A 17555-nucleotide genomic window follows, 5' to 3' on the forward strand; every position below is an offset into this window, starting at 1 on the left:
TGAATTAAATTAAATGATTTTTGTTGGTGAACCAACTATGCGTTCCTAGGATAAACCCATTTGGCCATAGTGTATTATCCTTTTCTATAGCTAATATTTTGTTAAGGCTTTTGCTTCTATGTTCATGAAAGATCTGGGTTTGTAGTTTTCTCATGATGCCTGGTTTGGGTATCAGGATAAAATTGGGCTAATAAAATGAGTTTGGACTGTTCCTTCTTCCTCCGTTTTCTGAAAGTTTGTATGTATCGATACAATTTCTTCCTTAAATGTTTCATAGAATTCACCATGATGTTACCTTTGCTAGTATAAAATTGTTGACTTCTCTTTTTTTGAAGGATAATAATTATAGAAGTTTAATAAGCTAAATCAACTTTCCTAGTTGATACAGATCTAGTCAAGATTTTCTATTTCTTCTTGAGTCAGTTTTAGTAATTTGTATTTTTCAAAGAATTTGTCCACTTCATCTACATGATCAAATTTGTTGGCAAATGTTATTCATAATATTCTCTTATGTTTCTGTAGGGATTTTTCCTCCTTCATTCCTGATACTGGTAATTTGTACCTTCTCTCTTTTTTCCTTATCAATCTAGTGAGGAGTCTGGCTCCTGGTTAAAAATCTATGTGTGATTTTTTTTTCAGGCCTAACTATAGGCAATTTACAAAGGTTTTACTTCACAGGCTTTGTGGGTCAAAACCGCCCTCCCTACATCAGACTCAGTACACAGCCAATGCATTGCAGTCTCTGAAGGAATTTACAGTCAAGGTCTCAGGCCCCTCCCCTCCCCCAGTCACATTCTTTCACGTATTTACATTCCTAGCTCTGGTACCTTTACTCCTAGGATTCTTTATCTGAGGGCTTGGGAAGGGGTCTCTTCTACTCTTATCCCTTCCCCCCCACCCCGACTTTTCTCTACCTCAGAGCCCATAAAACTGCCAAATCCTTTTGTTTGGGGACTCCCTCAACAGATCCCCACATCTGGGCTGATCCACCTGACCCATGACTGGTGTGCCACTTCATTCCATGAGGGTAAATGGAACAGGAAGAACTGGCATTTTCTGTGGTTTTAGCCTCTTGCTTATACCATCATAGTAAGTGATTAGAGACTTAACTCTCTCACTTTTGGCTTGTTGCTTTAATCAGCTACTCCAACACCTCCTAGTTCAGTTCTTTCTCTTCCAGTTCAGCTGAGCTCCTAACATTTAGGTTTATCCATTTTACTGGTCTTTGCAAAAAAAAACAGACTTTGATTTTTCTCTATTTCTCTATTACTACTTCATTGATTTCTGCTCTGATTTTTCTAATTTCCTTTCTTTTACTTGCTTTGGGTCTAATCTGCCCTATTTCTAGCTTCATAAAATAGAAATTTAGATGAATGATTTGAGAACTTTCTTCTTTATAAATATAAGCATTCGAAGCTGTATCTCTCCAAGAATTATTTTAGTGACATCTTGCTTTTTTGCTATGCTGTGTTTTCATTTTCACTCAGTTTAAGTATTTTCTAATCTCTTTGGGATTTCTGCTTTGATATATAAGTTATTCAAAAGTATGTTGCTTAATTCCCACACATTTGGGGATTTCCATATTTTTTTGTTATTGATTTTAATTTAATTCTTACGTGGCCAGAAAATATGCTGTATGATTTCAACTCTTCTACATGTATTGATACTTGCATTATGGCTTGGCATATGGTATATTCTGGTGAATACTCATGTGCACTTGTAAAAAAATATGCATTTTGCTACTGTTTGGTGAAGTATTCTAAAGATGTTATAGATGTTAATGACAGTAAGTTGACTGATAGTATTGTTCGGGTTTCATTTATACTGTCTCCTCGTTATTGACTAGTAAGAAGTCATTGAGGTCTCCAGCTATAATTGTAGATTTGTCTATTTCTTCTTTCAATTGTCAATTTCTGTTTATGTAATTTGGGGCTTCTTGTTTTGTGCATATATATTTTTAACTGTTATATCTTCCTGCTGTATTGAGAAAAGGCATTTATTTCTAATATAAGGCACAAAAATAACTTGAGAAAAGGGGAACTACCAATGGTAGAAAAATAGTAATATTTTTCATTTTTATGATATGAAATCCAACAACGAATAAAAATTAACATAGATCTACATAAATGAATTTTTTTTCTCCTGGCATTCATAGACTACTTTAGGATTACTTGGGTTATCTTTATGCAGCAGTTGTTGAGTCCAAATCTGGGTCACTAAAATGAGAGAAACCCTAGCTGAGGAAAAATTTATGAAAGAAAAAAGTTTCTCACTTGACTTAGATAAAATAGAGTGGCAGATTATTCTAAACAAAGAAAAGTTATGAGATACTTTTTTTTCAAGGTCAGATAGTAAATTATCTTTTTACTTGTTTTCATTTTTTAATTATTTTCAAAAGAAACATTATATAACACATAAGTTGTAGTAAAAGAAACAAAATGGCTCCTAAATATGTAAATGCTCAACCTTAGGAGAAATGCTAATTAAAACTACATTGAGATATATTTTACCTAGTTAAAAGATCTAGAGGCAAAGATCAAATAGTTTGAGAACACACTGCATAGACACATTATTAGGGAAACTCTCATACATTACTATTAATGTAATTGATACAACTTCAGTGAAAGGCATTTGGTAATAACCATCAAAACTACAAATGTATGTAAGGGCTGACACAGCAAACCACAAATAACTTATCCCACAAATACAATCGAAAACATACAAAATAACTTGCATGTGCTATTATTCATTATTGTATCATTTATAAATAGCAAAGGATTAGAAATAATCCAAGTGTTTATTAATAAAGGACTGATTAAATACATCCTGGCACATCATACAATGAAATATTCTGAATCTGTAAGACAGAATGAAGGTCTTCATACACTGAATATGAAATGATCTCTAAGATACACTCTTAAGTGAAAAAAAATACAAGCTGTAGAACAGTATGTTAAAAAGGGGCTGAGGAAAAAATACACACCTCTACACACATATTTTTTGGTATATGTATATCTGGAATAATATAAAGGAAACTGACAGCACCTGATAGTGACTGAGTGGCTGGGGAAAGGGGTATTTCTTTCATAGAAAATGACACAAAGAAATGGAAAGACATTCCATGCTCATGGATTGGAAGAATATATATTGTTAAATGTCTACACTACCCAAAGCAACCTACACATTTAATACAATCCCCAAAATACCAACAGCATTTTTCATAGAGGTAGAACAAACAATCCTAAAATTTGTATGGAACCACAAAAGACCCCAAATAGCCAAAGCAAAACTGAAGGCATCACAATTCCGGACTTCAAGTTATATTACAAAACTGTAGTGATCAAAATAGTATGGTACTGGCACAAAAACAGACACACAGATCAATAGAACAGAAAACCGAGAAATGAACCCACAAGTATATGGTCAATTAATCTTTGACAAAGCAGGAAAGACTATCCAAAGGGAAAAAGACAGTCTCTTCAACAAATGGTGTTGGGAAAAGAATGAACTGGACCACTTTCTTACACCATACACAAAAATAAATTCAAAATGGATTGATGACCTGAATGTGAGACCCGAAACCATAAAAATCCTAGAGGAGAACACAGGCAGTAACTTCTCTGACATCAACAATAGCAACTTCTTTCTAGATATGTCTCCCAAGACAAGGGAAACAAAAGCAAAAATAAACTATTGGGACTTCATCAATATAAAAGCTCCTGCACAGCAAAGAAAACAACAAAACAAAAAGACAACCTACAGAATGGGAGAAGATATTTGCAAATGACATATCTGATAAAGGGTCAGCTTCCAAAATCTATAAAGAATTTATACAACTCAACACCCAAAAAACAAATAATCCAATTAAAAATGGGCAGAAGACATGAATAGACATTTTCCCAAAGAAGACATCCAGATGGCCAAAAGATACATGAAAAGATGCTCAATATCACTCATCATCAGGGAAACACAAATCAAAACTACAATGAGATATCACCTCACACCTGCCAGAATGGTTAATATCAAAAACATAAGAAACAAGTGTTGGCAAGAATGTGGAGAAAAAGGAAACCTCTTGCACTGTTGGTAGGAATGCAAACTGGTGCAGCCACTCTGGGAAACAGTATGGAAGTTCCTCAAAAAGTTATGATCCAGCAACTGTACTATTGGAGATATTTACCCAAAAAATACAAAAATACTGGTTCGAAGGGATACATGCAGCCCAATGTCTATAGCAGCATTATTTACAATAGCCAAATTATGGAAACAGCCCAAGTGCCCAATGACTGATGAATGGATAAAGAAGATGTGGTCTGTCTGTATGTTTATATATATAATGGAATATTACTCAGCCATAAAAAAGAACAAAATCTTGCCATGGGTGGAGCTAGACAGTATTATGCTAAGTGAAATAAGTCAGTCAGAGAAAGACAAATACCATATGATTTCACTCATATGTCGAATTTAAGAAACAAAACAAACTATCATGGGGAGGGGGGCAAACGAAGAATCAGACTTTTTTTTTTTTTTAAAGATTTTATTTATTTATTTGAGAGAGAGAGAATGAGAGACAGAGAGCATGAGAGAGAGGAGGGTCAGAGGGAGAAGCAGACTCCCTGCCGAGCAGGGAGCCCGATGCGGGACTCGATCCCGGGACTCCAAGATCATGACCTGAGCCGAAGGCAGTCGCTTAACCAACTGAGCCACCCAGGCGCCCCGAAGAATCAGACTCTTAATGATGGAGAACTGATGGTTACCAGATGGGAAGTAGGGTGGGGGGGGTCAAAGAGGTGATGGGGATTATATATATAAGCAAATATAAATACCACTATTTCTCCCCTATCTGCATTTAATACAAGCATGCCTTGCCTTTGGTTACTTAATATATTTTTGAGATTTTTCCATATTAGTACATAGAAAACTTTCTATTCTTTTCTTTTCTGCAGAGTATTCCATTGTATGAATAAACCACAATTTATTTAGCCAGTTTCTTATTGATCGATATTTGAGATGTTTTCAAATTTTTTTGCTATTTCAGTATGTCTATTCAGCTATCAATAAATTGATCACCCTATTATTGTACTATAAGAGACATCTATAGGTGGAGTATTCATAATTACATTGAGATTCAAAGACAGTATAATATGCAATATTATAATGGTTTTTACAGACTTAATACTAGAAGAAAATTACCTGTACTCCTCAAAAAATGTTTTGTGTAGCAAGAAGCAGCACAGCTCAGAGGTTAATAGTGCAGATTTGGCATCCAGACTAAATGTGTTCAAATCCTGGCTGCTTTAAATACTAGCTTTGAATCTTGGGCAAGTTATTCATCTCTCTGTTTCCTTGTCTGTAAAGTGAGGATCATAAGAGCTACCTCACAGTTGTTGGGAAACTTAAATGAATTTAAATGCAAAGCACTTAAAACAGTGCTAGCATGTGTCAATATACAATAAATGAGAGCTATCATTATAATTATTCATGGCAGAACTATTGTTGACAGACAGAAGAAAGAAAAAGTTAAAGGAGATATATTAGAGCACTGGTTTTCAAATTTGGGGGGGGGCAGTAGTGGTAATCACAGTCTCCTGTAAGAGTCTGATAACCATTTTCTTCTAAGAAAACTACACATAGACAAACATCTTACAAACAATGCTATGGCATTCAAAAATTACCTGAAGTCCCTGTGTAAGAATTCCAGAGTAATTGGATATATATGAGAGGATGCATTTAAGTAGGAGGAAATATAAGAGAACCATACAGATTACTATAATTAGCCCTATTATGGTAGTAGAAGTAGTGTTACACTAAAATATTTAACTAAATTCAGAAGGTCTAATAGATTACTTTGGAGAACAAACTGTTGTATTGGAACATGTACTAGGTACCACTCTTGATGAATTCCCATGCTTCCCAGAATGTTAAAAAAATTTTAAAAATTTACTGTTAAACTCAAGCGTCTCCTGGCTATTTGAAATAATTACTGAATTTATTAGCAAGGTGGCTAAATGTAGATGATTAATGTTCAAAAATTCTGACTGGACTTCTACATTTTAGCAACATATTGGAAAATACAATTTTAAATGATTCCATTTATAGTTTAAAAAACAAACAGACAAACAAAAAGACATGCACAGGAAACTTCGTAAGAATTCTCTTTGGGATAGGGCAGGGAAAAAAGCCTGTTACTTCCACTGCTCAAAATTCTAACTGGACATGTATTAAGACAAGAATAGAAAAAGACTTGAAGGAAAGAGACAATATTGTCCTTATTCTCAGGTGATGTGATCATAATTACATAAAATACCTAAAAGAATCAATAGGCAAACTATTAGAACCAATAAGAGAATTCAGCAAGTGGCCGGTCACAAGAACACACCAAAATCAATATTATTATTCCATACCAGCAAGGAGTAATCAGTATGTCAGAGAAATAAGACATCATTTAGACAGAAACTAAAACCATAAAGCCTCTAGGATTCACTTTATAAAGAATGCTCTAGACTTTAAAATGACAATTTTAAAGTCCTATGAGAAGTATCAAAAGAAGACCTGAATGAATGGACATATAAACTATGCTCAATGCCTTAAAACTACATGTTCAAAACAATTCTCATCTATTATCTTGTGGGATTTTGGAAGAAAATTTACAAGTTGATTATAAAATTATTCATGAGAATAAATGTTCATATATAGCTAACAAGAAAAATTAAATGGAAGTGACATAAAGGGAAAAAAAGTGAAATCTACAAAAGTTAGATTATACAAATGACAAAAATCTAAACAAAAAGAGAACAAATTTCTACCTAAAGTTGTAACCTAACTTTTCTCACTTCAGTGGAATATATCCATATCCAAGCAATCACTCAACTTGAATATAGGCAAAATAATTTCATTCAGGCCCCACAAACTTACTCCGTATTTCTTCCCCCTATTAACTGTACCAGAAATGTTCAAGTCTCCCAGGCCCAAAACCCAAGACAGTATGACTCTTCTCCTTTGACCCCCACATGTTCAACTAAAATCCTGAGTATTCCATCTCTGAAATTTCTAATTTCTCCCTATTCTCTCCAACTAGCTTTTCTGTTCCCAGTCTCCATTCCTCACACCCCCAAATCTGTCTTATATTAGAGTGAGATTTTATCCTAAAATAAAATTTGAATCACGTCATTTTTGTTCCAAATCTTTCAGTGGTCCAAATTCCTTCATGTGGAATTCAAGATCCGCTACAACTTCACCTTAATCTATTTCTAACACTATGTAGCACTGTTCCCTTTTGTGCCTCCTAATTGATGCATTTCTTCCCTGTTCTAATATGCCTGGTGCACTACTACAAGCATCACAGCCAACCCCCAGCCAGCTTTCAATGCCCAGTTCAAGAGCTTCTGCTTCCAGGTCATTTCCAACTTATGGGAGAAAAATACCTTCCAATGAAAACAAATGACAAAATAAACCACAGGTAATAAGCACACAAAGAATCACAGCCTATGGCCTTTAAATATGAAAGAAGAAAAGTTAATGAAGGAAGTAGTAGATTTTTTTTTCTATTAATCTTCTCCATGCTTGAGGATGCTCAACAGTGGTTCCCCCACTTACGACAGTTTCGCCTTCTGTGGTTTCAGTTACTGGTGTCAACTGTAGTTTAGAAACAGATGACCCATCCTCTGACAAATGGTCAGAAGGTCAAAAGTCGTCTAACTCTACATCACAATGCCTACACATCATTCATTTCATCTCATCACGTAGGCATTTTATCATCTCACATCACCACAAGAAGGGTGAGTACAATACAGTAAGATATTTTGAGAGAGACCGTATTCACATAACTTTTATTATAGTATATTGTTATAAATGTTCCATTACTGTTAATCTTTTACTGTGCCTAATTTATAAATGAAACTTTATCATAGGTATCCACGTATAGAAAAAAAAAAACCTAGTATACATCGGGTTCGGTACAAGCACTGGTTTCAGGCATCCACTGGGGGGTCTTAGAACATATCCCCTGCAGGTAAGGGGGAACTACTGTATGCCAAAGGAAACACTTTTAAGTTGACATTTAAAAATAAATAACTATGAAAGAAAATATCTAATGGATGAACATTTTTAATTTAGTCAATATCCATAAACTTTATATGTTTTGAGGATAAATGTGCAGAGTTTATCTTGAATCACTTAAAAAAAAAACCAAAAAACTATTTAATGGAATGGTCAATTATGTAAGAGAGAAAGAACGATCAACTGCTTAATTCTGATATACTGCAGGCTTCGAAGACTATATATGTGATAAATGTCTTAAATTCCTGTATCAAATTCCCTGGAAACAGAAGACAGATAATGTCAGGATTATAATCCTGTAAGCAGTTTGGTTTACTTACCTTCTGGTTCCCTATTCTGTCACTTTCTTGCCTACTCAGATCAACCCAGTCTTATAAAATAGATTAAACTAGTGATAATTCATGTATCCAAATTTTTAACATAACTATGTACAAATTGAACATTTTCCTGTTCTAAAATTATATAAATGCCATCATGTCTTCAGACAACCAGCTTTCTGACCAACATAACTTTTAAACGGATAGTAAAAGTAGATGATGATCAGTGATTAATGTACCAATATGATAAAAATAATGATAAATATATCAATATGACTACTATGATCCTGTTCAAGTACTGCGTATTTATTATCACTGAATTCATACAAAAGTGCTCAAATATCAAGTATTAGTAATATTATCATAAAAGTGAGTGGATACTAGCAAATACAAAAAATAACATTAATAGTAAATGTTCTAAATATTTATTACTTTGAGTTAGACTAACATACTTGCATGACAGTTCTGTATATAGGTTTAAGTATTATACTATGTGTCAGTACATTTTGAAAAATTAATTAATTGTAAAAACACGACTTCTTATTCTCTACCCCAAATTATACCTGGCAGCTAGGTAAATCTTCCCCAAAAAGGTGGTGCTGAAGAAGGCTGGTGATTCTGAGGAAAGGTAAGCAGAAGTCCTGTAAGTATTTTTCCATGGATTCAGGAGACCAAGCAATAGGGCTAACCTAAAGTTAAAAAAGAGAATCTGAACAATTTATTCTATAATAGATATAGCTTAAAAATTACATTCATAATGGCAACAATATCCAAATTTTTAACAAATAACCACTACATTTGGAGCATACCATTGCACATTCCTGAGTTCCTTCTTCATGGTATAACTTTCCTTTAGATAGTTCACTTATCACAAAGCTCAGTAACACTTCATAAGACTTCTCTGCATCACATGTATTCTGGGAAAAAATGAAAAATGGGCTCCATCAGTCACTGAAAATTACAGAAAAAAATTACATTGGAAAGAACACTTTTTAATAAGTAGAGGTATAGCTGTGACTACATTTTTTTCACAAATATAAACTTCAATTCCTCAAAATCTGTGTACAACAGTACACCTCTGGATTCACAATGAAATTGGGTGTGTGATAAAACTATTCCAATACTTATTTCTGTAAAATTTTTTTAAAAGACTTTATTTAATTATTTGATAGAGAGTAGGATGGGGATAGGAGCAGAGGGAGAAGCAGGCTCCGTGCTGAGCAGGGAGCCCAACATGGGGCTTGAGCCCAGGACTCTGAGATCATGACCTGAGCCAAAGGTAGATGCATAACCGACTGAGCCACCCAGGCTCCTCTCCAATACTTCTTTAAAAGATGGATGTAAATTACATAACATATGTGTAAATGAACATATGTAAATCATATCTTTTGACCCAGTAATTTCCACTCCTGGAAATTCTTCCTAGGGAAATAATCTAAAAGGAAAAAATAACTATCCACCCAAGACATTCAATGCAGCACTATAATAATGAAAAACTAGAAATGACCAACAAAAGTGAAGCAGTTACCTAAATTATGCCATATCAACTCAAAAGAATATTTTATAGGCAGGCAGTGATTATGACAAATTTGAGCTGTATGAAAAATGTTTATATGATGTGAAAAAAGCCAACAGAAGCAACATACATACACTCATTATAATGGCAAAATCATACATGCAAGAAATAGAAGAAACATGAACCACAAATTTTTTCTTTTACAATTTCCCTCAAATTCCCTGAATTTGTTTACAAATTAAGCTTAATGATGCTATGCTTTTTATAAGATAGGAGAAATAAAGGATATTTATAAATTCAAATTTATGTCAATAAGGTTTTTTTGTTTTTTGTTTTTTATAAGAGAGAGAGAGAATGTGTGCAGTGGTGTGGGATGGGGGCAGGGGCAGAGGGAAAGGGAGAGAGAGAATCTTAAGTAGGCTCTAAGCCCAGCAGAGTCCCACATGGGGCTTGTTCTCACAACCCTGAGATCATGACCTGAGCTGAAATCAAGAGTCAGATGCTTAACCTACTGAGCCACCCAGGCACCCCTGTCAATAAGTCTTTTTACACATAAAGAAATATGTCCTTTTTTATATTCACTGAGATATTAGAAGTTGTTGCAAATTACAGTAAGGTGTAAACTGGACTAAAGTAATAACTTTGCTATGATGTCATTTATTCTACTCATTAACTATACTTTTTAAATAGTAAAATATAAGACTTGAGTAAACACTATAGGATATATGTTTATCCTGACAGTCTGATAAGCACTAAATGTCTGAACTACAGAATTTGTTATTTGATGATACTTAGTCTTCCTATTGTTTCTCATAGGTTACTGTGCTCTCTTCACCTAGACAGTAAATTCCAAAATGTCAGGAATTATACTTTGTAGTTTATATGTTTCCCTTTGCATAACAAAATTCTGAGCAATAAATACCTGCTGTCTAGTTGACAGAATTTATTTTGGTAATGTTGGAGTTCTTGACCTTGGAACTTGCCTAGATAATCAATTCTTTGCATTATCTTTAAATTACTCCTCTGCTTTCTGTCATATCATTCAGCCATGTAGTGTTTTCATGTCCTGATTCTAAACTACAAAAACAGTCCTGACTCTACAACTGCACTCTTTAAATCATGTGATCCACTCCACCCTTGCCTAATTAACCGACAGGATGATCACTTGCCAAATATGATGACCTATAGGTTACATATAATTCAAAACAATCAATAGCCCATTAAATTCAAAACAGCAACACATTATGTTTTTAAAATTAATTTAATCAGAGTAGTTTTTAAATAGAGTTCACTTAAACTCAAAATGCAGAAGATGCAAGAGAATATTACCATGATGATGCTGCTTATAACCAATGTGACATATTAAAGTTTCTGAAAATATACAGTTCAGCCTAAAAGCTTCCTAAATTCAATATACCCTTGATTAAAAGATTTACAGAGTATAACAACAGAGAAGTATTTCAAGTCATAATACTTTCTAACTTACGGGGAAAATATCCTCCAATAAAAATAAATGATGTTGAGATCATCCAAGTAAGTTACTGAGTGATAATCAGCTTTTAAGTCATTATTATCAAAATACATCTTAAGCACTTCTTTTACACATGGCCGGTACTATATCAGATCAGGAAGTCAAATATAATGTAATATTCACTCTTTTGTATGGAGAACTTCTGATCAGAAGATTTATTAGATAAGAAAATAATTTTATTTCATATGTAAGAAGTCTTAGGAAAGCATATTATTATATAGGCAATATTTGAATTTACAAAGAGGGTTGTAAAGCTTAAGAAGAGGATTTCGAGACCATGGATGAAAGAACTAGAATCAAGATCAAAAGAATCCGATGGGAGGGGCACCTGGGTGGCTCAGTGGGTTAGGCATCTGCCTTCCACTCGGGTCATGGTCCCGGGGTCCTGGGACCAAGCCTCTTGTGGGGCTCCCTGCTCAGTGGGGAGTCTGCTTCTCTTTCTTCCTCTGTCCCTCCCCCCGCTTGTGTTCTCTCTCTCACTCTCCCTCTCAAATAAAGTCCTAAGGAAAAAAAAAGAATCCAATGGGAGAGATGGCAAAGGAATGTGGGTTAAATAAAGAAAAGGATCATAGGTTGAGAGATGCAATAGTTAGGTGTGGGGCAGATGCTTTGTCTAAATTATAGTAGTTCTTCAAATTTTGGGAGTGACAGGAACTTTGAGTATATACCGGATGCTATGGTCCCACTCCCCAGCAAAACAAAACAAAACAAAAGGAAAGGAAAAGACCTCAGATTATGAAACCCCGGTATAGTCTTTTAACAGAAATTCCACTAACCAAAAGAACACAATTTATACTAACTGTAATAATGATTTTTCCAGCACAACTAAACCTCATTATCCTTTAAAAATACATAGTACGTATTTTTTTTATTGCCCTGGACCAGATTAGAGCTGGCAAAAATCTGTTTTCACTGGAATTATCATACCTGAGGATAAGAAAATGAGGGATGGGATGAATAAGTGAGACTCAATGAAGAAAGGAAAGAAGTAAAGAAGGGGGTGAGAGAAGGAAGAAGTAAAGGAAGAAGGAAATTAAAAAAAAAGAATGAATGATACAGAACAGTTACAGAAATCACAATGATATATTTCATTACTTGTAAACATTGTTTTTGCTATTATTTACAATCTGCTATATATCTAAATGTTTAGATCTATTATAGAAAAAGCTAGCAACATGTGGCAAACCAACCAACAAAATAACCATAATTTTTTGTTTCCATTCACTAAAAGCAATTTATATGGCTATAAACTTCTAATTTATGTTCTGATAAGAATCTGCCTTACATTAAATGTTTCATTAACTATTTTTTAAAATAGCTAATAATTATCAAATTGAGAAAGAAAATTGACAGAACAGTTAACCTAAATTAGTTCCATCATAGATTTACAACTGTCTAATTTTCTGTCATAAGGTCTCATTTTAGCAAACAATCAGATGAATATATTTAGACCTAAATAATATCAGAAAATGTTTTAAATGTGTACTGTTTCATAATCAGACAGATTATTAAAGAAATATATATGTATATTTTTAATGATTTTATTTATTTTGACACAGCGAGAGAGGGAACACAAGCAGGGGGGAATGGAAGAGGGAGAAGCAGGCTTTCCACTGAGCAGAGAGCCCAATGCAGGGCTCGATCCCAGGACCCTGGGATCATGACCTGAGCCAAAGGCAGACACTCAATGACTGAGCCACCCAGGCGCCCCAAGGAAATATATTTAAACAATGACACAGCAAAGAAACCTAATACACCTGATTTGAATACTAACAATCCAAATATCAAATTACAGTGCAGAGATATTGAAAGAGTATTTAGAAAACAAGAAGGATAATGGCAGAAGGCAAAATTATCCAAGAATGAACTATTTAGTGGCAGGAGTTCAGTCTAGTATTCAGGCCAACAACTAATATCCCTAATTAAGACATAATAAACTTGGTGATAATACTATATTAAATTTTTGTGCATATAATCATGGTTTGATGGGGCACCTGGCTGGCTCAGTCATTAAGCGTCTGCCTTCGGCTCAGGTCATGATCCCAGGGTCCTGGGATCAAGCCCTGCATCGGGCTCCCCGCTCCGTGGGAAGCCTGCTTCTCCCTCTCCCACTCCCCTGCATGTGTTCCCTCTCTCGCTGTGTCTCTGTCAAATAAATAAATAAAATTTTTTTAAAAAAATAATCATGGTTTGGGAGTAAACTAGTAATAAAAGTGAAGATTATATTGAACACATTTCATTAGTGTAAGTTTTCTCTCTTTTGATATAAGTACATATGATTTTAATACAAACCTTTCAGTAAGGTTTAAAACCTCTTGAAGAGTCTATAAACCAATCAATAGGTTCAATTAACACTATACTTACTATTTTTTCCTACCAACCTCCCCAAATAAACACTGAAGTAATTTTCTTATTTTACCTACCTCTCAGCCAAACCACTAAGTCACAGTTCTTTGGCTCTATAATATCACTTTTGTTCTGAAGTCACTGAAAATACTTATGTTTAACTAAACTTGCACACTTTTTCTAAACTGTTTATGTAATTTTAATCAGAAAACTTTAAATTTGCTAAGAACTTATGTATTTTTTTTAAGAGGGGTAGTGGGGTGAGGCAGAGGGAGAGGGAGAGGAAGAGGGACAGAATCTTTAGCAGGCTCCATGCCAAGCACGGAGCCAGACATGGGGCTCAATCCCACAACCTGAGATCATGACCTGAGCCAAAATCAAGAGCTGGATGCTTAATTGACTGAGCCACCCAGGTGCCCCACTTATATATTTCTTTTAACATGGAAAAATTATTATTTAAAGAAGCATAATTAAGAAAAGACTAGGATTTTTAAATTCCTAAGTGATGAGTCAAAAGCCATCTTTGGATTGATTGAAAATAGGAGCAAGAAGAAGAAAAGATGACAAATAAAATAGGTAAGTTTGCAGATACTTTATTACTTGCTCACTGGTTGGCACAATTTTTATAACTTCTCTAGTTTAAGGCTTGCAAGCAAAAGCAAAACAAAACTGCCTAAATAAAAAGGGAAAAAGGCCAAGGTTTAGAGAGAGATGCAGAAGACCTCAGTGATTAAGGAAATATTTTTAACTTTTTTAACCTAAAGGTGCTTATTGCAATTGAAATACTATTACTAACTCATTTGCCTTCCAAACACCTAATCTCACTCACTCATATCCCCAACTTAAATGAGTTCACCAAACTACTAAATGACAAATTCAGAGAAGACACTAACCTTTTTGAGAGCTCCCGTGTGTTTCCAGGCTGACCTATCTTCCTCATTGCATTTAACTGAAAGTGCCACAAGAGCTTGTGTGTATAGTAGGGTAAAAAGCACCTTCACAATGCAGGTGAAATGGTCTACAAGAGAAAGAGAAGATCATTATTTCTTTGGAATCTAGACATTTTGTACTCAAGATCATTTCACAAATATATGTCTTTCCTTAAACATGTAATTGTTTTTTGTTCAACATTTAAGTAGTTAATAAAATGAGATTATAATGTGATATTATATTTGCTAACTGATCTGAAATCATAAAAGCAAAATTCCTTTATTTATCCACAGAATATGTAAATGAGAGGCATTTAGCATAGTGTAAAGTGTGCTCTGTTTTAGAAGACCAGAGTGCTAATGCCACTCAAACTTGGAACAGCTGTGTAATGTTGGCAAATCCCCTTACTGGACATTAAGTGCTTAACAACGTCTAGGAGCCAATGTTTAAAACCAGCATTTCATCCAATTCTAGTATGATAAAAACCTTATAAAGAATAAAACATAGAATGCAGAACTTCTGAAGTAAAAAAAAAAAAAAAGGAAATACCAATATTTTAGGCACTCTGAGTTTAAAAATTCAATTTAAAACTATAACAATGCAAAAACAGTAGTAACAATACATAAAATGCCTGGTAGCTTCTGGCACATATTAGGTACTTAATAAATGATAGCTTAAAATCATAATTAATATTTACATACAGCTAATAACTTAGAAAATTTCCTCGAATGTCTCATTCAATCCTTATAACAGTCTCAACTGGACATCTGAGCTTCAAAAGGATGTGCCTCTGATAAAAAGGTAATAAGCACCCAGGTCTGAACTTGAATCCATATAGATCATTTTATTGCAGATTCAGTATTCCTTCTGTCGTATTATGCTGCTCCACTAATAAATGGGTACTACCATTTAATCAGCTGCTGAAGTCAGAAACCTGTAGATATCCTTGATACTTTCCTGTTTCATTCTCCCCACATGAAAACAATCACTAAGTCCTGTCAATTCTACTTTTAATAACTATCTCAAGTCACTTCCAACACCCTGGACTAGGCTTCTAACCTTTCTTGCCTACACCTATAATCCCAGATTAATTAGTTGTGTTGGGGGTCCCCAAGACCACTTCCAGGCTTACGATGCACCAGGAGGATTCACAAGACTCAGCATATAGTCCTATGATTTATTACAGCAAGAGATATAAAGTAAAATCAAAGGCAAAAGGCACATTGGGCATAGTCCAGATGAAACTTCCAGAGTTCTTTACCAGTAGAGTAACACAGGGCATGCTTAATTCCTCCTAACAATCAGTTGTGAAAGCATGTGAGAAATTGACATCAGGGAATCTCGTTAAGAGAAATTCAGTGCCCAAGGTTTTTACTGGGGGCAGGTCACACAGGCACCCTCTGCCTAGCACATATCAAAGTTCTAAACTCCCATGAGGAAAGCAGGTATGTCAGCATAAACCACTGTTTGTACAGTTTAGACACAGTGAGCCACTCTCACCAGTTCTGTGGATGGTGGAGATGATGGAGACCCTCCCCAAATTGAAGTTCCCAGATGCCAGTCAAGGCCTTTCAAAAGTTAACAGTCAGGCCTTGTATGTTTTTCCTGCACAGTGATTTATGTGCATCACCTCTTAGCCTCCTGCAATCTACTTTTTTTATTATTATTATTACAGTCAGACTGATCTTTTTAAAAGAAATATTTCGTATCCTCTACTGGGTCTCTGTACAAGTTGAAACACTCTTTCCTTCCTCATAGCCTAGCTAACTCTTAGTCAGATGACACCTTAAGGTCACTTCCTAAGGAAAATCTTTCCTGATTTTAAAGTGAGTGGGTGTGTGCATGCATACACACATTACTCATGTTCATAGGCTGGGATGGGAACTTGACATAGCTAAGCAAGTCAGAGTGCCTATCTGGGATCTTTCTAACTAGAGGTAAATGAAAGGTATAAAGATGTGAGTCTAGAAGTGTCAGAGGTCATGCTCCTGGTCTATGGCAGAGACTGTCTAAAGTAACACTGAATGAAGCAAACCCACAGAGGGGAGAGACCCAAGATGGCAAAAACCCTGCCAGCATCCAAAGCCCTTGTTCTGGTAATTCCCAAGACTACCCTCAACTCCTATAGTTTGGTAATGTGAGTCCATCAGTGCTCTTCCTCTGTGCTTATAAGCTAGCTCTAAGTGGATTTCTAAATGTCCTAACACCTAGGTGATAAACATATGCCAGGATACAGACATTAAGACCTTACAATCTGGATAGAGAGAAAGAGACAGACAGATGGCTACACATATTCATACGGTATACAGGAAGAAAATAAGAGGAGGAACTAATGGAGATCAAGGGCAGGGCATAGAAAAAAAGTAAAGTCTCCCGTACCAACCAGGAAAGGTAAGTCTTGAATAACAAAAAGAAATAAGCCATTTCATAAGGAAGGCAGGGGCAGGGAGAGTAAAGAAAAGGGGATTCCAGACAGATGAAGCCATTTTTATGAGGGCACAAAAAAAGCCTAAGGTTTACAAGAATTGTAAACTGTCCAATGTAACTAGAATACAAGTAGTGATTTTTGAGAGAAGAAGCTAGAAAATCAATCTTCATGCTAAAGAGGAAAGGTTGTGAACTATAGGCTACCTGTCTGGAGCCTACAGAGATGTTTGGTTTGCCTTTACCCTGTTTAGTTTTTAGTTACTGACATTTAAAAATAGGATATTTCTGGAAGGAAAACTTCCAAACTCATTTTATGAGGCCACCATTACCTTGATCCCAAAACCAGAAAAAGACCACATTAAAAAGGAGAACTACAGACCAATATCCCTGATGAACATGGATGCAAAAATTCTCACCAAAATACTAGCCA

General features: G+C 35.0%; 1 protein-coding gene across 7 annotated transcripts in view; it reads right to left on the bottom strand.

Moving 5' to 3' along the window:
• The window catches only part of UBR3 (ubiquitin protein ligase E3 component n-recognin 3), a 230448-nt gene that overhangs the window by 11655 nt on the left and 201238 nt on the right, over nucleotides 1-17555 (bottom strand). For all 7 annotated transcript variants that reach the window (XM_081814231.1, XM_081814223.1, XM_081814224.1 and 4 more), the window contains 3 exons: nucleotides 14662-14786; nucleotides 9185-9292; nucleotides 8939-9064 (listed from right to left, as the gene is read on the bottom strand). In XM_081814231.1, the coding sequence (XP_081670357.1) occupies nucleotides 8939-9064; nucleotides 9185-9292; nucleotides 14662-14786 (359 nt within the window). The remainder of the gene's footprint in view (nucleotides 1-8938; nucleotides 9065-9184; nucleotides 9293-14661; nucleotides 14787-17555) is intronic.

The sequence above is a fragment of the Leptonychotes weddellii genome, chromosome 3 (assembly GCF_054177405.1).
Source record: "Leptonychotes weddellii isolate Sample4059 chromosome 3, ASM5417740v2, whole genome shotgun sequence".
Taxonomy (NCBI): Eukaryota; Metazoa; Chordata; class Mammalia; order Carnivora; family Phocidae; genus Leptonychotes; species Leptonychotes weddellii.